This window comes from Myotis davidii, unplaced genomic scaffold (genome assembly GCF_000327345.1).
Source record: "Myotis davidii unplaced genomic scaffold, ASM32734v1 scaffold147, whole genome shotgun sequence".
Lineage (NCBI taxonomy): Eukaryota > Metazoa > Chordata > Mammalia > Chiroptera > Vespertilionidae > Myotis > Myotis davidii.
The window spans coordinates 9,330,296-9,356,455 of NW_006383010.1; the positions used below are offsets into that span (position 1 = coordinate 9,330,296).

Here is a 26,160-nt window from a genome sequence, read left to right on the forward strand (position 1 = left end):
TCTTTATTATTTAAACTAGAGGCCTGGTGCATGAAATTCGTGCACAGGGAGTGGTGTCCCTCAGCCCGGCCTGCACCCTCCCCAATCTGGGACCCCTTGGGGGATGGCCTTGCCGGCCTGATGGCCCCTAACCACTTCCGCCTCCATTCCCCACCACTGTGGCTTTGTCCAGAAGAAAAGTCGGATGTCCAGAAGATGGCCAGTCACCTGGGTCTAATTAGCATAGTATCCGCATATTACCCTTTTATTAGTATAGATAGGAAGCTTGTATTTGTGTGACAAAGAGCAAACTGTCTGTCCCCCCTACCCCGCACCCCCAATTGACCTGTCTATGATGAACTCATTTGCTGAAGTGCACATGTATTTGAATATTAGTCTATAGTTAATGTATGGTTTTATAATGTATTTTAAGTGTATACATTATTTTCTTACAAAATTAATATTAATTATATTTAAAAACATTTGAATAGCAGAAAGTGGGAAAATACAAATACATTGAAGGCAACTATGTCAGCATTTAGATAATTATATCCTTTAGTCTTTTCTTACATAATTGTAATGATAGTATTATATTTGCTTTTTAAAAAGTCAGTATTTGGTATCAACTTTTTTTTTTTGGTTGGTGCAGTCTTCATAGCCATTACTCTTAGTTGTCATTAGCGTGAGTATGCTTGGTGTGACCATATTCCTATTAGGCATTTAAGCGGTTCCACTTTTTCTTTTTTGTTTAAACAAAGCTGTGGGGAATCTCTGGCAGCATACTGTATATGATAGATACACAGATGTAGCAGTAAGAACATTTTCATGGCTCCTGGTCTGTTGCCAGACTGCTTTCTGAAAGGATTATTTCAATTTACAGCGCTATAAACTGTGTCTGTTAAGAGGCAGCGGTACATGTTGCTGGAAGGAGCAGGTTTGGCAGCAGAATGACTGGACTTAAATTCCAACCCCAGACCTGGCTGTAACCTTGGGCAAGTTACTTAATTGGCTAGTCTGTAAAAATCAGTAAAATAATAGTACCTTCCTGATAGCATGGTTCTGTGGATGAAAGGAGTTACTGTCTGTAAAGTGCTTCTGGCTGTGCTTGGCATATAGTGCAGGCTCCATGTTAGCTGTTGTTAGTGGTAGTTGCCAGTTTGACCTCATCTTTGTGTTATAAGTGCACTTAGAAGCATTGCTTTTATTTGGACTTGCACAAAAGATGGAATTTTATTTTAAATATGGCTAGAACAAATTTTAAGTACTCAGAGCAATCAATTTATGGGTTAAGTGCTTTACTTAAGGGTCAGTTATTTTAAGGCAGTTTTCCAAAAGCAAAATATTTACACCTTCTGTAAAAGAAAGTGTAGTTATGATGGATGTGTTTAAGTCATGTTTGTTAGCTTTTGCCTAACACTAAAGCTTAGAGAATTGGAGGAAGGCTTCTAGGTTGAGAAAAATTGCTCTATAAATGACCAGCAGTTCTTTCAAGAGTTACTTGGAAGTGGTATGGACTTTTTCCTGAGTTAATAATTCATATCTACAAAATGGTTTCAAGTATTCTGTAATTTAATGGAATAAAGTTTATATTTCACATTCTAGACTTGTGTATTTTGACATAACATTGCATTCAAGAGTATGCATTGTTAACATGCTTTATTTAAAAAGATGGAGAATGGCCCTAGCTGGTTTGGCTCAGTGGATAGAGCATCGGCCTGTGGACTAAAGGGTCCTGTGTTCGATTCTGGTCAAGAGCACATATCTCGGTTGCAGGCTTGATCCCTGGCCCTGGTCAGGCCCCTTCCGGAGGCCACCAATTGATGTGGCTCTCCCACATTGATGTTTCTCTATCTGTTTCTCCTCCTCCCTTCCACTCTCTCTAAAAATCAGTGGAGAAAAGATGGAGAATGATGTTGAGCAAGTCATATTATGCCTCAATATTTTTATGTTGTATGGGATAGTAGTACCTTTCCTTCGCTCACCCTGTGAAAATGAGACTCTGATGTGCTGGAGCTGCCTTTAAACACCAGGAGTTATTTCCTCATGGGCATTGAGATACCTATATTGCAGGGTATCTTGAGTAATTTATCATCCACTCCCAAATGTGTGCTTACCTTTATTTAGTCATTCAGTACAAATGTATCGATCACCTCCTGTGAACTGAACACTGTTGTAGGCATTGAGGAATCATAGGAGAATAAGACAGGGCACTTAAGGAGCTTAGACTAAGGTGACCCTATTGATAGGGGTGTAATTATGAAAAGCTCCCCCTTTTACTTCCAAAAGTGTCTGGGTTTGGGTGGTAAACTATATAGTCCCTTTAGCTTAGAGTCTAAAGAGAAAGACAGACCTGTGGACATCTAAAACAGCATGTTTGTGCTGTGACAGGAGGAAGCACTAAGGACCTGGAAGGAGACTGGATTACCTGACTTGGTGCTGAGTTGGGGATCAGGAAAGTTTTCACTGATAGGAAACATCTGATTTGAGTTTTTACCTTTAAATGGATTGTTCTCAACTGTTAACACAGTCTCTTTAGTCTGAGGTGAAACAAAGAATTGAAGAGGTGAAGGGATTTTCTGGGGCAGTGTTTTTCAAACTTTCATTGCACATTAGACTCACCCTGTGAGGCTTTAAAAAAAAAAACACTGGAAGCCAGCCTGATCCCCAGAGATTGTGAGTTAGTTGGCCTGGTGTGGGACCAGTAATTTAAAAAACTTCCTCAGGTAATTCTAATGGGCAGCCAGGATTTAGAATTTTTCAACTAGGACAACCTTGTGCACATTCAGTTGCACAACTGCTACTCTTTGTTGCTTGCTTTGCAGCTGTATGCTACATGGTCAGTGATGATCCCTTATGTGTAGTTGTATGTGCCCAAAGGTAAAAGGTATTCATTTATCTATTGAAACTTTTGTATTGCTCTATTGAAACTTTTATGTAAGTATAAACTGTAGTGTTCAATGCAAGCATAAAAATAGAAAGGAAACTATGATTGGTTTTTACATATTTAAAATAGTTGTGATTAGACACATAGTAAAATGTAAGATCTTTTGCCTTTTTTTGAAAAAAAAAAAAAAAAATTAGCCCAGCCAGCATGGCTCAGCAGTTGAGCATCGACCTATGAACCAGAAGATCATGGTTCGATTCCCCGTCAGGGCACATACCTGGGTTGAGGGCTCAATCCCCAGTGGAGGTGTAGGAAGTAGCCGATTAATGATTATCTCTCATCATTGATGTCTCTATCTTCTCTTCCTCTTTGCAATCAATAAAAATAGATTAAAACTAGAGGCCCGGTGCACTCAGCAGTTGAGCATCGACCTATGAACCAGAAGATCATGGTTCGATTCCCCGTCAGGGCACATACCTGGGTTGAGGGCTCAATCCCCAGTGGAGGTGTAGGAAGTAGCCGATTAATGATTATCTCTCATCATTGATGTCTCTATCTTCTCTTCCTCTTTGCAATCAATAAAAATAGATTAAAACTAGAGGCCCGGTGCACGAAATTTTTGTGCCTACCCGCCACCCCCTGGCCAGCCTGGTTGCTCCACACAGTCTGTTGTTTGGTCGTTACTGTTACTGTGGTGGTGTCTGGGACAATTTGCATATTCCTCTATTATTAGTATAGATTATTTACTTATTTATTGAATTTAGAGAGAGGAAGGGACAGAGAGAGTGTGAGAGAGACTGAGAGAGAGAAACATTGATTTGTTATTCCACTTATTTATGCAGTCATTGGTTGATTATTGTATGTGCTCTGTAAGGGGATGGAACTGCAATCTTGGGGTATTTGGATGACACTCTCACTGAGCTACCAGGCCAGAGCAAGATTTTTTGCTTTTTAATCATTGAATTTCCAGGAAAGCATATTTAGAGTCAAATGTTTTTTACTGAATTTCCAGTGTTAATATAATAATGGAGAGGAAAGATTTAAAAGTCTTTATTGAAGAAAAAAAATAAAGGTCAGAACTTATACAAATGAGAATACATAGTGATAGTTGTTAAAAAGTAAACATGAAAAAGACTGACAAAACCTTGTTGGTTTGTTTTCAAAAGGTATGTGAAAAAGTATAGGTTTAGAATTAAGAAAATATAGCTATAAATGATCTTGAGGATTATTAACTAAGTCTTCATCTTACCCTTATTTGAATACAGTTCTTCAGAAAATTATTAAAGTTGTTTAACATAATAATGCATTTATAAAAAATGTAGACTCTGGGACACATAGTATTAATATACAGTAAGTAGTTTTACAATATATTTGGATACAAGTGGTATCATTTCTTAACATGTTAATTTTTTTTTTTTTTTTAGTTCCAGTGGGCTTTATTGAGATAAATTAACAAAAGTCAAGATTTTATCAACCATCTTTTCTGATCTTTATAACCTCAGCAGAGACTCTGGTCCACATGTGCACCTATGATGTAATACTCCCCAACAAAAACGAAGCCCCACTGGAACATTTGTCAATTAACAGAAAGCCAATTGTCCCTTGCCACAAATGTTTGCAAAATTTTGAGTCCCCACTGTTCATTTCTCAGTGGAACTGGCCCCTTGTGGCTACGGACAATCAAATTATACCCATTTTCACTGAACAAAAATTTTCAGGTTTTAGTTTTGTTTCAAAAAGGGAACAGTGACTTGGTTTCCTCCAGGCACCGCTGCCCCACAACCACTGGTTAAAACACAGTAGCCTGTATCATTATAACCCACCCTCCCCTCCCTGCTCAGCAATGTCTACAGAGAATTTAAATGCACTTCCTGTTGGAATCTGTCAGCTGTGGATGGGCAGAGTCTGGTGCCAGGCTGGCTCCCTCTGCCCTCATGAACTGTTACAGCCTTTGGACCCTTAATTCTTTACCCCAAAGATGAATATTTAGATCAGGAATAGACTTTCTCTGGGAGTTCAACATGTTACCTTTTATTGAATTTAGTTAGTTGAGTTGTTTTAGCTTAGCATATAAGTTTGAAATTAAATAACATGTTTTTCTTGTTTGTGGTATGCTAAAGAAGAAGTGAATTTCAGTGAGTGTGAAAATATGGCGGGGACAAAGAAAATGTCAGAAGAATTTGAAGCCAATACTATGGATTCTCTGGTAGATATGCCACTTGCTACTATAGATATTAGAGATGATTGTGGAAGTAAGTACTTTATTGAATAAATATTCAACTTAGTGATATATATTTTTTCCTTAATAAATTCACCTTATATACCTGTCATGTTTTTGAGTTTGGACTGTTAATTAATGGTTATCTAGATTTAAAAGCTTCAATGGAGAGCCAATAGGTTAAGAGCTCTGATTTCCTAAGGTGGATGCCATTCAGGATGCTGTGGGAATACACGGGTGAGGATGTGTGTGGGGAGGTGTATAACCTGGATGTGGGCGTAAAGGGTGTCCTGAAAGGCTTCCCAGAGGTTTGGGAACAGTACAGGATGCCTGGCTGCTAAGTATGAACTATCCAGGGTTCTTTCCTCTATGCTGTCTTGATCTTAACTGATCATCAGAATTTTCTGTGGAGTGATATGAAATTATAGATTCCTCTTTCCCACCTCTGTGTCAGGTGGAACCTCTTTGTTTTATTTTTAAACATCCCATGTGATTCTGATGCTCGGCCAGTCTCAGAAGCCACACTGTCACAGTCTCTTCGCATACAGGAAACCTGGTTTATATTTTGGGGAGATATAAGGAGTGAGGGATGCTTAGAATGTATGAAATCTCTGGTGCCTTATTAGTCAGTGTTTCCTATTTCATAATCCAAAGAAAGGGAAGGAGGAAGAGTTGTTTGCTCAGTCAGGACATGGGATTCCCGTCTGTTCCTTTACAGCTGGCCCGTAGGGAACAGTTTTTGTGTTTTCATGGCTGCCGGCCTGTAGGGAACAGCTTTTGTGGTTTTCATGGCTGTCAGAGAAACCTTTGTTTGAAGAATTAGTGTGTGTGCCTGGTAAGTAGAAGAAGATACCTTTTGGTAATGAGAGGCAAGAATTGTAATGACTTAATCATGTTTTCCTCTTAATTCCCTACTTTTTGAACAATAAAATGAATATATCTAAAAATTACAATCACTTCTTTCTGATTTCATTATTCTAAGTTGGGTACACACTAAAGAAGAAAGCTCCTGACTAATCATGCCTACGTGCTGTGCCCGTCCACTCTTCTCCCCTCTGATCCCTGTTGCAGTCTCTGAATCACTCCCATCCAAGGGCTCATAAGTTAGACTGCAACAAGAAGTGAAACTCGTTCACCATTTCAGCTATCGGTACTTCTTATACAGATCTAATCTATATGAAACAAACGGCTTCTACTAGAGATTGAAAGTGATAACTCCAGAATCCCAGAAAGCATCTACTGTTACTATAGCTCCACTATATTCTTTTTAAAAAAATATATATATTTTTTATTAATTTTAGAGAGGAAGGAAGAGGGAGAGAGAGATAGAAACATCAATGATGAGAGAGAATCATTGATTGGCTGCCTCCTGCATGCTCCCCACTGGGGATCGAGCCCTCAACCCAGGCACATGCCCTTGACTGAAATCGAACCTGGGACCTTTTAGTCCGCAGGTCGACACTCTATCCATTGAGCCAAACCGGCTAGGGCTCCACTGTATTCTTACATCTTCACTGGTGAGGAGAAACTGGCCACTGGGGGCAGAAAGAAGGAAAGAGATGTGTCAGCGATTCTGCAATGCATCCCTGCTCTGAGGTACAGCTGCTTCCTCAGAGGATGGGCATTGGGAAGATTGGCCAATGCTTCATCAGAATAGGGGCCTTTTCTATATGGTGTATTTATTACCAAGGAAATGATCTCATCCATGTAAGTTAGGGTGACCCCGTGGACGCCATTTTTAGGCGTAGAATATTATAGCCACTTTTTGATAGCTCAGACTTTGTGAGTTAAAAGTCTTTGTGGGTTAGTGTAGACCCATAGTTGGCAAACTGCGGCACGCAAGCCACATTCGGCTCTTTGGCCCCTTGAGTGTGGCTCTTCCACAAAATACCATGTGCGGGCGCACACGTACAGTGTGATTGATACTTAGTGGCCGACGCGCAGGAGTCGTTTTTCGGCCTGGGAGAGTCTATTTTGAAGAAGTGGAGTTAGAAGAAGTGGGGGTACATTCGCTGAGGTTGACCCCTCAGATTGAGGACGTTTTTAGCAAAGGCCAGCTTAGGAGTACCCCAATTAAGTTAATAACAATGTACCTACCTATGTAGTTTAAGTTTAAAAAACAATGTACCTACCTATAAAGTTTAAGTTCAACAGAAATTTCAATCGTTGATATTTGGCTCTGTTGACTAAAGAGTTGGCCGACCACTGGTCTAGACTCCAGACCACCATGTATAATATTACTTTTGTGGGAAGATTGAGTTCAAACTCCCAACTTACACACAGTCAGTGTGGTATAATGAGAGAGACAGAAAACTTGTGTTTTAGGTTTTGGTTATTTTATTTTCTACTTGCATGACATTGGGTACAATGTCCAGTTTGTGAGCTGGACTTCTTCAACTGTGAAATATAATTTTCGCTTGTTTACCTCACATGGTGTTGTTGTACAGATCAAAAGAGGTAATGTGTGGAAAAAGGCAATTAAAAATGTAAAATATGTGTAAATGCTACGTATCAAACCTTTGAGACAAATCCTTTATTTGTTTGCTCATTTTTATAATAGCATTTACTAAAACACTAAGGAACAAATAGTAAAATTCTTTGCAAACCAGAAACTAACTCTTTTTTGTGAAGAGAGATTTGTATAGAAATACGTAAAAATTGGGATTTTTATTGTCAACCCTTAAACCTTAAGATAGATATAGTTACAGTGTTTGTGTCCAGACACAGAATAATTAGTTGGTAGCTTGAAATGATTTGGGGCTTTCTCTTACATTTAGTAACGTGGACATTGAATTAGTGGAATGGCTCTGTGGTAGACAACAACCTTAAAATTCTCAAGTAGCTGGTTGTTGCCTTTGGTTCATTCAGTTTCCTTTGGTGGGTGGAAATTGTGAATTAACTGCCAAGAAATTCTTGCTGGTTGAAACCCTGGCAGAGCAATGGGGAAAATAGTGCTACCAAGAACACCGTGGGAAGGCGAATCCTTGCCAGTAAGAAAACTCCTCCCCAAATGTTTGATCTGAGTGTCTCAGTTGTCAACTGCGTTACCTTCAGTGTGGGTGCAGTGTCACTGGGTGAAATGCAGCCTCGTTGGCTGAAATGAGTCTTTACTTTTTTGGGGGTTTAGTTTTGGAGAAGAGACTATTTTACTAGGATTATATGTTAGAATATGAAATGTATTAGAATATTACGTTAGAATTAAATGTAAATATATTTGTTATATTTATTAGGATATAACTATCTATTACAAATAAAATATTCAAATGTATATAGAAAAGAAAATTGTAGAAATATGTAGGAAGCCTTACAACCTGAGTCACACCTCTGGCTTTACAGGGTGGACATGTTCTGGGAGAAAATGCAGCATTAGTGAGTTGTTGGTCTGGGCCTGGAAGGGTCTGTTTGCTTTACTGGGGGAAGTGTCATTGATCAATAGGTTATACCCCTCAGTAAACCACCCAGAAAATGGGGTTGCTGCTGGCCTGCTTCTGAAAGCTGAATGGGAGTATGCAAGGGAGAGTCATTCTGTTGCTGACAGGAATGGCTTTATGGCTTTCCATAAAGTATAAATTTGTAGAGGCCTTTAGTTTATTGGACTCTATTCCCTTAAGAGAACCACAGACTTTAACTATCAAGCCATATTTAATCAAGATTCAAGATAAAAAATTTGAGTGAGTTTTTTTTGTTTTGTTTTTTTGCAACATGTCTTTCCTCACTGTGGAATTTAGTTCTCATATTGAAATGATTACAGTCCTTATTTTACCGCACACAGAATTCTAACCTTGTAGTTATTAGAGATTTCAGAGATGTGGGAAATTATCATTGCATTACTTATTATCTAATACAGTTAAGTTGTATTTTTAAAAATACTTCAACTATTAAGTTGAATTCAGGTACAATTGAAACTTACTGTACCTGAAAATCTTTTTTATAGAAAAATGATGTATCAAATAAAGTTGAATTGCTATCCCGGTATTATCCTGAATCAGTTTTTTAAAAAGGTAAATTATGTTCTGTTTCCTTTCTGTAACTGATTGGGGAAGAATAGTCCAAATTTTATTTTGAAAGACTTAAAGTAAATATTTGGCCCAAATGATACTAAGGATTGATATCTTACTCTCCCCCCCCTTAAAACACACACACACACAAGAAAATAAAAATTAAAAAAGCTTAATAGATACATTAATTCATTGAACACATAATTATTGAATGCCTGCTATGTACCAGATACTATTATTGGTGCTGGGCAAAGGTTGTAGAAGATAAAGTTCAGTTAGTAGGCAAATGTATGGAGAGTTATTCAACTTCATAAGTATCAAAGGGTGCACATTAAAATATGATTATATCCTATCAGATTGGCACTTTCTTTTAAAAATAGTACTCAGTAATTTTAGTGTTGTATCTGCATTGTTTGTGACAATGTATCCTTATAATTGTTTTATGAGTGTTCTTATCCTATGCATGAACATTGCTAGATATTATATGAGTACTTTGTTCATTGTATTTTCATATGGACTAAATAAAAAGAGTAGTAGCAAATTATATGTTGGAATTTAGATTATGATTTCAAAGTTAGACATAAAATGAAGTTCAGTAAGGAAAAAGGGGATTTATATTCTGGCCATACAAATAAACTTTACAGCAAAAAGACAAAGATGGACAAAGAGGGAAAAAAAAATAGATACTGTGTTCAGTAGGTAAATCAGCAGGACTCTCTGAATTAAAAATAAAACAGATATATCACAAGGTTAAATAAAGCCACTATAGCAAAAAACACTCATAGGATTTATCTCCTTTTTTACCCAGCTGTCATCAGATAATTTCAAATTTTGCCCTGGCTGCGATGCCGACCAAAAGAAGATTTTAGCTAATCCAGTTCAAGTGAAAGTTAAATAGTTATTGGTAAGATTATAGAAAACTAAGGGAATTTAGAGGAACATTGTACTTATTTTTACCGAGGATTGGGGTTTTTATGCTATGTCATTCTCTTGATGCCAGAATTGTTAGAGTTGTGATACATTTCAACTAAGAGTATTACCTTCAGATAAAAAAAAGAGTATTACCTTCAGAGATTATGGTTTTTCTTCTCTGTATGTCTGCAAACTGGTCTTACGGAGTGCTTGAAATGCAAAGATTGTTGCTATAGAGAGCAGGACAGTTTAGTTTTAAATAGATAAGGTATAAAACAATTTAAAATGCTGAAAGCTTCAGTGCCCTTTCAAATACCATGTTATTAGGTCTATTTCCCTTCTTAGTATTGTTCATATTGAGTAAAATATAGCAAAAATGTTTCTGTGTCTTATGTGCATAATAAGAAATAAATATATTTTACATTTCTACCCAATACACATGTGCACGCAAAAAGCTCAAATTTCATAAAGTAATACTTAAACTTACCATAAGCAATGTACTGGACTATAGTAACTCTATTCCATTACTTATCATTCCATTTCAGTTTTTAAAAAGTGTCTTTTTATTATTTCCTAAGATGATTTAATAACCCATGAGTAGGTTTATACTTGGAATTTAAAAAAATAAAAACTAGACTATAGGTTTAGGATCCTCTTTCTACTATGTTAATTTTAGTTTGGACACCAGTCTTTTTTAACTTCACCACCAAATGTCCTAATTGGTACAGCTGTTAACAGTTAGTACCTTTATCACAGATCACAGAATTCTATAACTAACCCTAGATGGAGATTATCTGTCCCTCCCCTGCCTCTGGAGTGTGTGTGTGTGTGTGTGTACTTTTAAGCATAGTCAAAAGTAGAATATTATAATAAGTCTCATGTTCATTACTTCTTTCACACTGGGTTATTTTGAAATAAATTGCAGATATATAATTTTTATCTGTAAAAACTGTAGTGTGCATCTTTATAGATATTCCTTTTTAAAAACTACCCAAAGCATCCTTTCCATACTAACAAATAACAGTAATTCCTTAAGTCATCAAATGTCAGCATTCACATTTCTTTGACATAATTTTTAAAAAACTGGTTTGAATTAGGAACCAAAGTCTATGATTATATTTGATTGACACATCTCTTTTATCTCTTTTCATCGATAGGTCTTTGTGTGTGTGTGTGTGTATATGAGTGTGTATGTTTATTGGCGAAGAAGTCAGGTTGTAATGAAGTACCCAGTTATGGTCATTTAACATTTTTCTCTGTCCTTTATATTTACAGTTAACTAGTAGTTATATTAGGAGGCTTTTTCAAGTGTTGGAATAAAAATGCTGCAAAAATGTTTTGATTTTACTATTGTGTGACATCAGGAGACACATAATGCTTGGTTGTCTTGCCTTTTTGTGATGCTAGAAGTGATCAGTGGCTTTCTATCTTGTCATCTGATATATCCATTATGAAAGTTTCCATCAGCTTTCTATCTAATGGATTGTTCATTGATGAACTTTGGGTTGATCCCATTGCCTATTATGTATTTCAAAATGGTGATATTTTAACTCTATTGTTTTGCATTTATGAGCTGAAAATTTCTATAAAGAAGGACTTTACCTTAATTAACTTACTTCTTTTATAACTCTTTGGTCATAAAGAGAGACTGGATAAATGTGTGATTTATTTTCCCCTTTATCATCAGATTTTTAGAATAACAGTTCTTTAGACTCCTCCAAAGGTGACCTGTAAGTTTTTGGTTTTAATTTTTCTTTTGTTTATTATCTTGAACTGATGGTTTTAAACTTATTTGATGTTTAAATAACATCATTGAAGTTATTATTCTATTTGATGCTCAATTTGTTTAATCTTTGGCCAACGTCGGCAACTTTCAAATATGCTCCAGACACTTCTGACATGGTCCAGGAGTCTTTGATTTCCAGGCTGCTCTGATCCATTTTGTGCCCCAGACCTAGAATCAGCTATATCTCCAAGGGCAGGCCAGACTTTCAGGTTCTCAGATAAAGAATTGAAGTGACTTGATAGGAAGATGCTTGTTGGAAGACGAGTTTTGTATGTAATAGTGACTACTTAGGCAGAACTGCAATGGAGAAGTAGTTTGATCCAATAGAAAGTATTCTAGGAGATTTGAGGTCTAGATACCAGAATCAACTCTGTGATACTGAGCAGTTTTTAAAGGATTTTCTGCTGTTGTTTCATCATATGTGAAATGAGAGCCTTAGTAAGATCCGGGTTGTGTAGACACATGGGAATTATGCTATTGGGTCAGCTCAGACTTTTGCCAGTCTTTCTCAAGGCATTGGGTGCAGTTGGTCACTCTGGTCGATTAGAATTGATCCAAAGATGAAACCAACCCGTGAGATTAAATGTAATTAGGTGGGTCTTCCCTCCCACTCCTTTCCAAAAGCATACCTTAGGAAATATATTAGTATTTTTACAAAGTCTCTATGAGACACTCCAGTTTGAACAGTAAGCTACTGTTCAGGAAGACACAGCCTGAAAACTCAATTAATGGTAGTTTTGCACACATACAGAAGCCCCAGTCAGAATCTGTTAAAAAAAAAAAAGACAAAAGACAATTTCACACTGATTTGGTGATTTGTTCTGGAGGCATAGCTTCATAATTAGAATTGTTGAATGTTATAAATGAGTCTTTCGAATATGACTTTAAAAAGAAGTGCATTAAGTGCTTCTGAAATTATCTACAGTCAAGGGCCAGTTTTGTTTTCTTTGCAATTCCTATTTGTTGCCCACTGATACTTTTGTAAAAGGCAATAAAAATGAATTATTAGAAAAATGTTTTAAAAATGACCAACAGAATAGAAACCCAAATTCAATAGACAAAATTCCTTCGCCTAAGTGCTGTGAGTGTTTCTAAAGTAGTCTCTTAATTTTTACAACAAATAGCTTGTAGTGTGACATTGGCTGCAAACCAAACTTTGACTGGCACTGCTACAAGTAGTCATACATATTGAGTCACACAGGGTTGATGAAAAAATAGTGTTTCCTGGGGTCATGAATTTTGTGGCACAGAGGTGAGAGTGGTGGTTGGTCATGTGTTAGATTTGAGGTTAGTGTGACCCACTGTGACCCACTGTGACCCACTGGCTGGCTGGTTTGTGAAAGTTTTACTGGAACACAGCTATACCTATTCATCTGTGTTTTGTCTACAACAGACTTGGGTAGTTTTGACTGAGACTATATGATATGCAAAGTCTAAAATACTTACTCTGAGGTCTTTTGTGGGAGAGTTTGCCAGCTCCTGCTTTAGATTTGAAAATGACAGTTGTGAACAATTGATACTTATATAGTTTTTGTTTCCTATATTAACTTTAATACATTAGGTATATTATTGTTTGATTTTTATCTTCTAGTCACTGATGTACCTCAAGTAAATTTGGAAAGAAGTGAAGAAAATGAATATAAAGATCAAATGAAGAGGAAAAAAAAGAACAAAGACTATCAACCAAACTATTTCCTATCCATTCCAATCACCAACAAAGAGGTGCTATATTTTTACAAACTATTTTTATATAAAGTTCTAAATTATACTTAAAGTACACTAAATACTTACTTGTAAGTCCATTTTCTCTCAGTTTGTAGGAGTCTTTGGTGGCATGTTAGCTGGTCCTTATAGGGAATATTTGTATTTAAATGGAATATATTTTAAAAATAATTTTGAAAAATATTATTTCAACCATCTTATTTAAACAGTTTTGCAAAAGCCACTTGAGAAAGTATTGCCAGATGGCATGTCATGGTCCTTTCTAAGCATTTGTTCACCACAACAGAGGAAACTTTCAGGAGCTGAGAGCAGTGACCAGGTAGAAAGAGAGGAATTCTGAAATCTTTGCTGGGAAAGTAAACTGGGCTTTCTTGCTGCTTAGTCCTGTATATGGTAATGATGATTGCAGCATAATTTCTTTTTTAAAAAAAAATGTTTTATTGATTTTTTACAGAGAGGAAGGGAGAGGGATAGAGAATCAGAAACATCAATGAAAGAGAAGCATTGATCAGCCGCCTCCCGCACACCCCCTACTGAGGATGTGCCCCCAACCAAGGCACACGCCCCTGACTGGAATCGAACCTGGGACTCCTCAGTCCCCAGGCTGACACTCTATCCACTGAGCCAAACCAGCCAGGGCTGCAGCATAATTTCTTTAAAAATTACTCACTGTCATATCAACTTAATATTACATGACAGACTTGGTAGAAATCTATTAAAAATCTGAAAAATTAATGTGGTATGAATAATAGGAAATCAGGTCACCTAATTAGCCCACATTAAGAAACCTTTCTATATGTGGCTGAGAAAGCAAACTACAGTATCTAATTAAAACTGCTAGAGGGGTGGGCTAGAAGAGATTATGGGGTCAAAAGAGGACCTATGTAATACTTTCAACAATAAATATTTTAAGTTAAAAAAAATACAACTGCTAGAGCAGTGATGTAGGAATTGAAATGCCTTACAAAACAATGCCTGACTTGGAATACTGACTGCATTTACATATTGACCCAATTTAAGAGCCAGAACTGAATTTCTCTTTGATTGTGGGTTTTAATCTTTTTTTACTGGGCACTTTCAGGTTGCTTCTCCCCTTACTTAACTAAAATGTTTCTAGGGAATGCTAATGAATCTTTAAAAATAAACAAAATTGAGATCAAAGAAATAAATATCATAAAAAAAATTCTCTCGGGACATTCTAGGAAATATCTAGTCTTTTAGATAAGATTTAGCCAGGGAAAGAAGACAAATGAAAATATAAATTGTATTCCTAACAGTACAAGATCGTAGAATCATATTCTGATTTCACTGGTACATACTGGGGGATTAATAGTAAAATGGTTCTTAAAAGTGTTTAGTTTAATGTAACCAACAGTTATATATTACTCGAGGCCTGATCCATGAAATCCATGCACGAGTAGGCTTTCCTTCCCCTGTCTGCAGGCACCGGCTTCCCTCTGGCACCCGGGACCCAGGCTTCCCTTGCAGCCCCGGCTTCATCCAGAAGGTTGTCTGGAAGGACATCTGGTCTAATTAGCATATTATGCTTTTATTATTATAAATTCTAAAATACTGTCTGGCTGGTGTGGCTGGGTGGTTGAGCATTGACTTATGAACACAGGAGTTGGGGCACATGCCTGTGTTGTGGGTTTGATCCTGAGTGGGGGCATGTAGGAGGAGCCCATCCATGATGATTCTCTCTCATCACTGATGTTTCTGTATCTCTCTCCCTCTTCCTTCCTCTCTGAAATCAATAAAAAAATATTTTTAAAAATAAAATACTTATGAGTTATTTGGAAAGGTTTTCTTTGAAATAAAGGATCATGGTACATATGGGAATTAGAGGAGAGTAGGATGTCAAAGGTGTTGCTGCTAACGGAGTAGTCAGACCCAAGACAGGTCCTCAAGAAACTGGTTGTGAAAGAGAAGGGTCTTCCCAAGGACCTGTGACTTATGATTGGGAGAGACTTCAGTTTCCTTATTTTGATTTGTTGGTTAGAGAATGTTCTACTGCAGAGTCAATTAGTATAAAAATTGTTGAAAACTTCATACATTACTTTCATTAGGCCCTTCATTTTGTCTTTCTCCGCCCCTCTTACTCTTGGCTTTCATGGTGGTCTGAATAGCAGTTCTGTATCATCCTTCACTCATGCCTTCCCCCTAACCCTAATCCTAACCCTGATCCTGACCGTAACCCTACTAATTCTGGTTTCTCACCTCTTCCAGCCAAGATTGGTGGGGTGATGTGGTGGGGAAAGGTGGATGGGGAAGGGAACTGAGAGGAAAGCTGGTAGAGAAAGCCTTTCCTTCACCTCTTAGTTCAGGTGATGGGAGGAAAGGGGATGAGAGAACTGTCTGCAAACCTTAGTTTTCACTGAGCAGCCTTTGTTTCTGCTTCTCAACCTCTGGGATGTTGTATAGAAAATGACAGAGGTCCAAGCTTTGGAGTCTGACAGACCTTGTTCAAATACCAGCTGGGTCACAAACTACTGTGGATGTAGGTCAGGTTACTGAATTTCCGTCGTTTCAGTTTCTTCAGGTGTAAAATGGAATTGATTATGATTATTTTTTAAACCCAAATCTGGACATATTACCTCCCTGTCTATACATTTCAGTATTTCCCCAGTGACCTTAGGATAAAGACAAAGTCTTTACCACAGTCTATAAAATTCTGCGTAGTCTGACCTCCACTTCAGCCCTCCTTCCTTCTGCTGGCCCCCTCTGGCCTTCTGTGAACTTGCCGGGGTCCCTCTGCCCTTCTCTGGTGGGGAGTTTTCTTTCCTCTCTGGGTTTGTTAAAGCCAAAAATCTCAGCTCAAGCCTCTCCACTGTGACCCCCCCCTGACGAGGTCAATCTTCCCCTTCCCCCAAAAGACTTGAAAGTCTTTCCTTTTGTCATTTGTCATCCTTGCAATTTGACACTTCTTAGTCTTCTTACAGAGTTTTTCAGCCCATTCCCAGTACCTACAACAGTGCTTGGCCAAAAGCAAACACAAAATAATGTCATTTCAGGGACAAAAGAAGTGTTTCTGGCATATTAAGTTACAACCAGAACATTACAAATAATAAATACAGTGTTATAAATGTCGATTTTGTAATATAGGCTCAACAGTAGTTGTTTGTCTTTGAGGGGCTAGGGAAACTTTTAATAGTGGGGAATACAGACTTCAAGTGACCTCAAAACCAAATATTTTAATAATGTAATAAGTCTCTCAAGAGACTTATTTGTAGGCAACAGAAAGCTTACATATTAAATATGGGTTTTAGAGGTAAGAATGGGACTTTAGGAGGTACATTTTCTATCTTTTGTATGAGCACCTTTTTTGTTTGTTTGTTTTCAAGTATCTAATGTTAATTTTCTTTGTAAACTACTTATGAGCTTTTGTGGGAAGGCCTGGGAAAAGGAGCAGCATTTATAACATTGTTTCAATGGGAGACTGTACTCCAAATTTCAATTAAGTGACCTGCAAACAAGCTTTGGGAAGCTAGCACATTCACAATGAGTTGCTCTACTTTTGGCCTCTACTTGTTGGCATCTAGTTTTAAAGAAAAAAGTTTTCAGACTTACATGGATCTTTGATTTTTAAACATGTTCTTAGATGCTTTGAATTCTTTATTAGTGGAAAATAATGATTTCATATTTTTAAATAATGGAATTGGAAAATGAATTAGAACAACTGCATCAAAATATCCTAATTTTAAGTATATGAAAGTATGTATTTCTCCATTACTGGCAATTACTTAGCTCAAATATAAAAAGAAAAAAGAAAAAAATTTAATGGAGCTATAATAAATCTTCAATGTTTCTTAACTGACTAGATTTTATATGCTCTCTTATCAGAAGTAGTAATTTAAGGTAAATCAGCATTGAAAATGTAAGGGAACAATCAGAAGTTGATTGAAAGTAGGAGTGTATTAATTTCTTTGTAAGACAGTTTTTCTATACTAGTAGAAAAGTATGATTTTTTAGAGGGTTAAAAAGGCATTTGTTACATTTAATTCTGTATTTCATCATTTTGGTCAGGAGAATATGCACGTAGATTTGCACATTCAGTTTCTGGGAAATATAATTGCGAAAGTATTTGATATGATCATGTATGTGAAGCACTTGATAGATATTAAAAATTCTCCTATTTGAGGATAATTTCTTAGTTTTACTTCAGTTATTACTAAATCATCAACTTTTGAGTTGTTTTTCATGGTTGTAGACAAGCAAGAAAAATGAGAGTATTTAGCTTTGAAGAAAAGCTATGTAGCAATGTAACATGCACACACGCCCTCTTGCACACTAACTTTAAGGCCTTTTCTTTGAACTCATAATAGACTTTGATTCAATTAGAAAGCTTAAAAGATATAAAAATTAATTTCCTCATGGTGGTGTTTTCAATGCAATATGGCTTAGCGGTGAGGTTTAGCAGATGGGTGTCTGATTTATTCTCTAAACAACCAGAAATTACTCAGTGAGTGAAATATTTAAGAATTTAGCCCTGGCTGCTTTGGCTCAGTGGATAGAGCGTCAGCCTGCAGACTGAAGGGTCCCAGGTTTGATTCCAGTCATGGGCACATGCCCGGGTTTCGGGCTCGATCCCCAGTAGGGGGCGTGCAGGAGGCAGCCAGTCAATGCTTCTCTCTCATCATTGATGCTTCTATCTCTCTCTCCCTCTCCCTTTCCCTCTGAAATCAATAAAAATATATTAAAAGAAAAAAGAATTTAATAAAGCTGTTTATTTTAAAAGGTTTCTTTCAATGTCACATTTAAATATGACTCTGTAGTACTACATCATTAATATGTGCATTGTGTAGTATTGCCAATGGCTGCAGGTTATGGTAAAAGATAAGCTTTAATGAATTTATGAATTTTAAACAGTGAGTATATAAATTAATTTCCTTTGGTCTTTAATGACATTAGTACTTGTTTTAATAGCATATAGACAAGACTTCAGAGTCTTGAAGTATTTTTCCTTTTTATCTTTCAAGAATGTAATTAGGAATAGAATGTATTTTAAAAACTGTTAAGATGATATCAAGGAATATATAAATTAATCTGTCCCATCAAAGAATAATCAGACATATGTAACTTGATTAGATTAACTTTAGAATTTTCATAGGTTTGATGTTAATCCTGCATTGTAAGGACTGTGTGACTTCGGAGAAATAGTCTTCAAAGTGTTTTACAGTTTTTAATTAGTGACTTTACAATCTACTGGATTATTCAAAGATATGAATGGTCTAAAACTACTTTACCATGTACCGTATTGCACTAAAATGTAGAATATACAAATGAATGGAATTTGAGTATTGTCCTGAATTTATATATAATTGGTATTTGAGCTTAGAAAGAAAACTAAGTTTTTAAGACTAAGAAAATACAAATACTGTACTCACTGGATGCAAGTAGCAAACCTTCAGTTGTGACAATCCAAGGGTGGCCAGGCATTGCTAAATGTCCCCTGGGAGGCAAAATTGCCTAAGGAAGAGAACCACTGATTTTAATAACATTGCAATGTTGCAAACCTTATGTTAGGCAAGTGGTATAAAGTTTACAAAGTAGTTCATCTGCTATGTAGCTTATCTACTGTGATTTTTAACATACTTTATAAGTTTGGCGATACACATTTTATTATTCCTATTTTGCCAGGGAGAAACCAAGACTAGTGACACTAGGTGACTTATCTGGGGTTACACCTGTGGCAGGCCTGGGGTTAAAATCCAGGACTTTTGAGCCATGTCCAGCACCCCTCACTTACATCTCTCTGTATTGCATAGCAAAGTTCTCATCCTAAATCACCTTTTCGTTATCAGTTAAGCCAGAATTACCTATTGTACCAGCTAAGATTAGAAGATGTAATGATATTGTTTGAGATCTGACATTGTTGAGCACCTGTTTAGGCCCCTTCCATATGAACCTGGACCTTCTTGAGCTGCTTCATTATTCCCAAAAGCCAGTTTCAGCACTTCATTGCAGCGGGGAAGAACTCTCAAAATTCAAATTTAATATAAACGTACACTAAAGGCTTTGTTTTCAGAGGGATAGTGTGTTGTTCCATTACACAGTATCCAGTAAGATTTCCCAAAACCGTCCTTTAAAAGTCTTTTTCCCCTCAGGGTTTCATTTCTTAAGTCAGTACCCACATCTCTGACCCTCTCCTTGCCTTCTTGAAAACTCTTACTCCATTGCTCTCAGCTACATCTCCTCCTGCACACCCTTTCTGGTCTTTCCTGCGGGTCCTCCCTCATCTTTTCCCACGCACTGCAATTTACCATTTTCTCAAGTTCCTGTGCTGTCTTGGGTATATGATTGTAAGGGGATTTTTTTTTTTTTTAAAAAGCAAACTTCTGTGGTTCAAATTCTTTTAGTAGAAATGATACCAATGTGTGCCTCATAGGATTGTAGAGAGGCTTCAGTGAACTAGTATGTGTAAAGAGCTTACTATACTGCCTAGAACAGGGGTGGGCAGACTTTTTGACTCGAGGGCCACAGTGGGGTCTTAAACTGGACCGGAGGCCGGAACAAAAGCATGGATGGAGTGTTTGTGTGAACTAATATAAATTCAAAGTAAACATCATTACATAAAAGGGTACAGTCTTTTTTTTTTTTTTAGTTTTATTCATTTCAAACGGGCCGGATATGGCCCGCGGGCCGTAGTTTGCCCACGGCTGGCCTAGAACCTAGTGGCCACACAATACAGGTTAGTGACTGTTGTCATTGGTTAAATGTTGTTTTTGTTATTATTACCAGGCACTGTGGTAAGGTAGTGGGGTAGAAGAAATAGGTATTGCCCTGGAGGAGTTTATAATTTAGTTTTATCAGTGTTGTGTAGAGGAAACAGTGACTCTATAAGATCTTTGTGTACCGTTACATTACGTTATTAACAGGCCATCAATATTCTTTTACTGGGTGTCACACAAATGACATCTTGCGTAGAAAAATATCATGTTAGGTGTTACTGTGTAAATTCCTACCAGGGAAGCACTGTTTCCTGTGTTTCGGTCCTCCAGATTGCAAGGAATAGAGAAATGCTGAGGTTCTTTTGGGTGGCATGCATTTATTGTAAAGATTCCCCAGCAGTCACATCCCAGGATTTGCCCAGTCACATTCCTCAGATAATGGGAGTATTGTTCAGGATAAAACAGCTAGTCTGGTATCAAGGACAGTCTGCTGTGCTCCTGATTCAGTGTTTTCTTATCTCTGCTGCCTTTTTCCTGACTCTGCTCTTGTTGCCAGCCCTTCTCCCCCCTTCGCCTTTTCTCTCTGACTAATTCTGCTGCCTCGGGGCTTCTGTGTGCTCTCTTTTCTCAGGGCCGGGCTCAGTTTGCCGTTTTCTGTGTGAACTGGCTTCCAGTGCCCTCACATTTAGAAGTTGACTAGAGTTGGATCTTACTGGAAAGGAGGAGGGTAGGTAGTGAGAGGGGAAGGCTGGTAAAGGACCTGGGGTTTTGTCTGGATGCGAATTGTAAGGGCTTTTCTAATATATGTATTTGGACTTCTTTGCCACTCTCCCTCCTCACATGTCTGGAAAAATGACACTAGTCATCCCTATTGAAATTGTTGCTGTTTTAAAAATCTTAAAGCCATGAGGAATGGGTTCTTAGACACATTCACTAGGGCAGTGGCCGGCAAACTGTGGCTCGGCAAACCGCGGCTTGCTAGCCACATGAGGTTCTTTGGCCCCTTCAGTGTGGCTCTTCCACAAAATACCGGCTCTTCCACAAAATGCACGAAGTTTCAATCGCACTGTACGTGCGTGCCCACATGTGGTATTTTGTGGAAGAGCCATACTCAAGGGGTATTTTGTGGAAGAGCCACACTGAAGGGGCCAAAGAGCCACATGTGGCTTGTGAGCCACGGTTTGCCGACCACGGCACTAGGGGATTAATAAATATGACTTCCAACAGAAATGGACTGTTGTATGATGGCTTGATCATTCTGTGCAAAAATAAAACTTTTTAAAGGAAAGATCCTAATTTGAGTAAACCATACTGTATATTCAGGGACAAGTTTCTGAAGAGATGCATGGCCATTGAACGATTTTCTGCTCAACTTAGTGACCCGATTTGTAAAATAACGGTGTTAGGCTCGATGTTCTTAAATGGATAAGCGTTGTATGATTTGACGAACTTATGCATCCTATTAAGCTATCCAAATCATCTATTAGAATATTTGAGAATTCAAATTCAGTAGACAATTCAGTTTTGTTTGGTTGAAGAATCTTGACGTTTCTAATTTTGGTGGTTGCTTATGTTTCTCCTTGATTTACACTTTGCCATAAGGAAATTTTGCGTACCTAATCTCTATTCTATGTCTGTATGTGGATTAGGTTACAAAAGGAATTAAGATCCTGCAGAATGCAGTAATACAACAAGATAAGCGCCTGGCCAAGGCAATGACTGGTGATGGTTCCTTTCATATTACCCTGTTGGTGATGAAGTTAAATGACGATGAAGTAAACATGTGAGTAAAATGTCTTTCTTGAATATTGTTTATCACATTATTACTTTAATATGAATAAACATAGCAGAACCCAAAAGGCATCTCAATTCTAAAGAAGTATTCTTTAATTTATTCCAACCAATAGTCAATGTACTGAATTAGCTGTGTAAATATTCTTTAAAGTCTAATGTAGACTTTAAAACTCTGTTTTTCTTATCTAGTGGTAGCCCTTGCCATGCAGTTTTTTTGCCCATGTTAACTATATAAGCCCTCTGGAGTCTGACCATTTAGGTTAGGATTCTAGATAAAGACTCTGGAACACACTATGGCACACACACCTCTTAAAAGATGTCTGATTTTGGAAAAAGAAATTTACTTTTTAAGTAAATGGAGAAAATAATAGTTCCAATACATGTAAGAGTTCTTAGTATAGGGCCTGATAGGCACTCAGTATTATTACCTGTTAGAGCTGTCATTCTGCTTGGTCAGTGTACAAGTGCTTCCCCCACCCCCAATTCCAGAGTTGTGCCATGAGGCTGAGCATAAGTCACTGACTGTTGCTTTCCACTCTGGCCTGGAGCATCCTGGCTCTTCCCTTTCCTGTTATCTCCTGTATGCCCTCTGGAATAAGCTCAGGCTTAAGCTCTGTGGAAAACCAGTGCCAGGATGGGTGAAGGGTTACTTCTTTTTTCTACCCTGACATAGAGTCTCCTGAGGGAATGAAGAACAAAGCTTGAATGGGAAGGGAGTGGGGTAAAGGGAAAGTAAAGGGAGAAAACAATAAATTAGTAACTGAAAATATACAGCTACACTATGATTCTTGTAGTTATCTCTTTTAGACAGTAGAACCTCATGTCTTTAGAGATCAGTCTTCTTATTTACGCCAACCTGATCTATCCAAGAGCAAATACTGAGCACCCTGCAATGGCAGGGAGGACTTGGGGATTTTACTTTACTCACTTTAGCTCTTCACTTTGCCAGTCAGAAGGAAAAAAACAAAATCTGATACTCTTATAAGAAAAGAAGCAAAAGATGTGGCACAACAAGACAAAAGCCCTGTGTGTGTTAGAATGGTGTATAAGTCAGCATTCGCTAGAGAAACAGAACCAACAGGATGTATGTCTATATGGATATCTAGATATATTGATATACCTCTATCTCAATCTCTAATCTGTATACCTATATCTAGATTTATTTTTAAAATTTAGCTCACATAATTAGCTCCCTGACAAGTCTAAAATCTGTAGGACAGGCTAGCAGGCTGGAGACCCAGGGAAGAGTTGATGTTGCAGTCTTAAGTTCAATGGCAGGATTCCTTTGTCCTTGGACAATAGCTGTCCTGTTTTAACTTCAAATACAATCTCTGGGTCTGAACTCCAGGTCCAGAATTCTGTTTCCTATATGTGTATACTTTTTACTAATTTTACCATGTAGAAGTCTTTTCATAAACTGCTCTTGAAAAGTTATTTAAAAAAATTTGAACGTTAGTGATACTTACCATAGATACTATGACTCCTTCTCACTCTGTGATTGATGACATCTTAATAGAACACATTTATTGATTTATGCAACTAGGGACTGAAAATTTGAACTGAGTTTAAATCATCTATATTTATTTAAAGAAAAATGGGATATGGAATTCAGTGTCTCTGAAAAGCCCTAACCTTCAGCTTGGTTTGCTTTCATATATAGTTATATTTAAAATGTGTATCTTGAATTCCCTCCATGTATGATAGATGAGCCAGAAGTGGCTGTTCTGTTTTTGAATAGCACACTCTGTCTTTTTGGATGAACATAAATACAGTTGGGAAAGATTGGATTTAGGATGTAGATTTGGAGGTATAATGAGAAAATGTTGACATTTCCAGAGCTATTTTAAGTGTATATTATGTTATGACAGAAATGAGTCTCAGTATGGAAACTACAGATGACAGTTAAAAAGTTTATATGAAAACTAATTTAGAGATATGAAAGACCTAGAAAAATACCTAAATTTTGTTAGTATCCACCAAAAGGATGTTTTAAAGCCCTTTTCAACAATGTAAGAATGTACTTATTTCTTTTTTGAGTATTTGCTGCCCTCTAGTGAGATTTTAATTTTTTTCTCATAATAAAGTACCTATACCAAAATTCTCTTCAAAGTGGAAATAATTGATCCTAATTTATAAAATATTCTAAGCCTAGTAATGTCTAATTCACTAATATAGTAAATATTTATTTTTATTAGGAAAAATCAAGGACTTGAAATAATATAACCCTATAATGACATAGGCGAAACAGATGTAACAAACTTGTATGGTTGCATTTGGTGAATATAAACTTACATTTTTATTAAATGCAAGTACAGTAAATTGTTTTATTATGAGACTTATATTTTAAGAGATAATGTATATTAAGTTTCAGTATAGTGCCTTGCAAAGAATATTAGTACTTTAAAAAAGAATCTAGAACTTTCCACACAATCTAATGTAAGCTCTCAAAGGTATTAAGTTTCTTGCAATATATTATCAGTAATTCTTTTCTGAAATTTGCATGCAGTATTTCCTATGTTAAAAATTTCCTGGTGAACTATAAAATAATATTTTCTTTCATGTCTTTAATATAATACAAATTATTATTAGGTAAAGACTTAATTCACTTCTTCCATAGTTTTTGTTTAAAAATCAACCTTAGTTTTATTTTAATCAGATAGATTAGATTTTGAAGGTATTTTGTGCTTTAAAACAACTAGTACAAGCATCAAAATTAATTTATCTTTCTAAATCTGATTACTTTGTTTCTTGTTTAGTTTTGTATATTTGATCACTTAGTATGTTACTGAAAAATATATTATCTCTTGCCAGTGGTATTGATGCTCTTTTGGAATTAAAACCATTCATAGAAGAAATCCTTCAAGGAAAACACTTGATTTTGCCCTTTGAAGGGGTTGACACGTTTAGAAATCAGGTTGGATTTGTGAAGCTGGCAGAAGGAGATCACATGAACCCACTTTTGGAAATTGCAGGTAAAACAAGCAGCAACAAACTTATATGAAATGTCATCTGTTGAAGAAGCAATTTTCCCCCCTCAATTCTGGTAATAGAGCTTTGACATCTTTTAACTTTGGGAGGCCAATTTAACCTTACTTGATAAGTGAGCTTCCTCACCATTTTCTTGTGTGGGCAAGAAGCTAACTAAAAGGCCTGAAGAGTTACCTTGATTCTTTGACCTGAGGAATATGTTGATTCTGGAGCTGGATTCAAGTATTTGTTAAGCGTGTCTTATCTTAAATCTGAAGGATCTCAACGTGACACCTGACATGTAGCTGGCATTTAATAAGTATTGAATGAATGAATACGAATCACCAGTTGCCTGTTCAGAGGCTTTTGGTGACTGCCAGACCTAATCCAGAGAGTCAATAGATGACTCAACAGCATTTTCCTCTGTGCTACTTTTTTCTCTCCTGTGTAGATACCACTCCTTGAGCAGAAGGTCTATTGGTGATGGGACAAGGTCTCACACCCATTGGAGAACATGTTACTTTGTGCAGCACAATTGAAAATTGTTAGGGAAATAGAAGCAGAAAATTACACAACCTGGATGAGTGACTTTTGAGTTGATTCAGAGATCCGTCTCTTAGCTTTCTCTCATTTAAGCTCACTGTTGTCCTGAAATTGGTGTTTATTTCCTTGTATTCTTCCAAAGTACATGTATTTTTAGTTGATCTTAATCTTATAAAAAAAGGTGTCATATTGTATGTGATCTTTTGAGACATACTTTTTTTTACTAAATATTATATTATCTTTAAGCAGTTTTATAGTTATCCATTCAAAGGTGCATCTCTTTTTGGGGTGAGGTGAGCATGAAGATCAGGTTTCATTTCATTGTTGGTTAAGTTCTTTTTTATGGAGCAATATCTATCTATCTATCTATCTATCTATCTATCTATCTATCTATCATCTACCTACCTACTTACCTACCTACCTACTAGAGGCCCAATGCATGAAATTCATGCAAGAATAGGCTTTCGCAGCCCCGGTACCTGTGGCTGCCTTGATCCCTCACAGCCCCTGCTTCATCCAGACCGTCGTATGCTGTTCGGCTGTTTGGTCTATTTGCATGTTACACTTTTATTATTATGGATATACAAACAAACATGCAAACAATTAAATAATATTTATTAGTCAAATAGGACTTAACATCATTAGTTGGACAAGGAGAAAGCAACTCCAACAGTCCCCCCCCCCCCCCC

The 26,160-nt window shown here is 37.0% G+C and overlaps 1 protein-coding gene across 3 annotated transcripts in view; it reads left to right on the forward strand.

Moving 5' to 3' along the window:
- Window positions 1-2,795: 2,795 nt before the first annotated feature.
- Window positions 2,796-26,160, forward strand: part of AKAP7 (A-kinase anchoring protein 7) — an 85,650-nt gene continuing 62,285 nt past the window's right edge. For all 3 annotated transcript variants that reach the window (XM_006778476.2, XM_006778477.2, XM_015557836.1), the window contains exons 1-5: window positions 2,796-2,863; window positions 4,984-5,115; window positions 13,369-13,499; window positions 21,817-21,950; window positions 24,773-24,933. In XM_006778476.2, coding sequence (XP_006778539.2) covers window positions 2,833-2,863; window positions 4,984-5,115; window positions 13,369-13,499; window positions 21,817-21,950; window positions 24,773-24,933 — 589 coding nt within the window. In that variant the 5' untranslated portion in view covers window positions 2,796-2,832. The remainder of the gene's footprint in view (window positions 2,864-4,983; window positions 5,116-13,368; window positions 13,500-21,816; window positions 21,951-24,772; window positions 24,934-26,160) is intronic.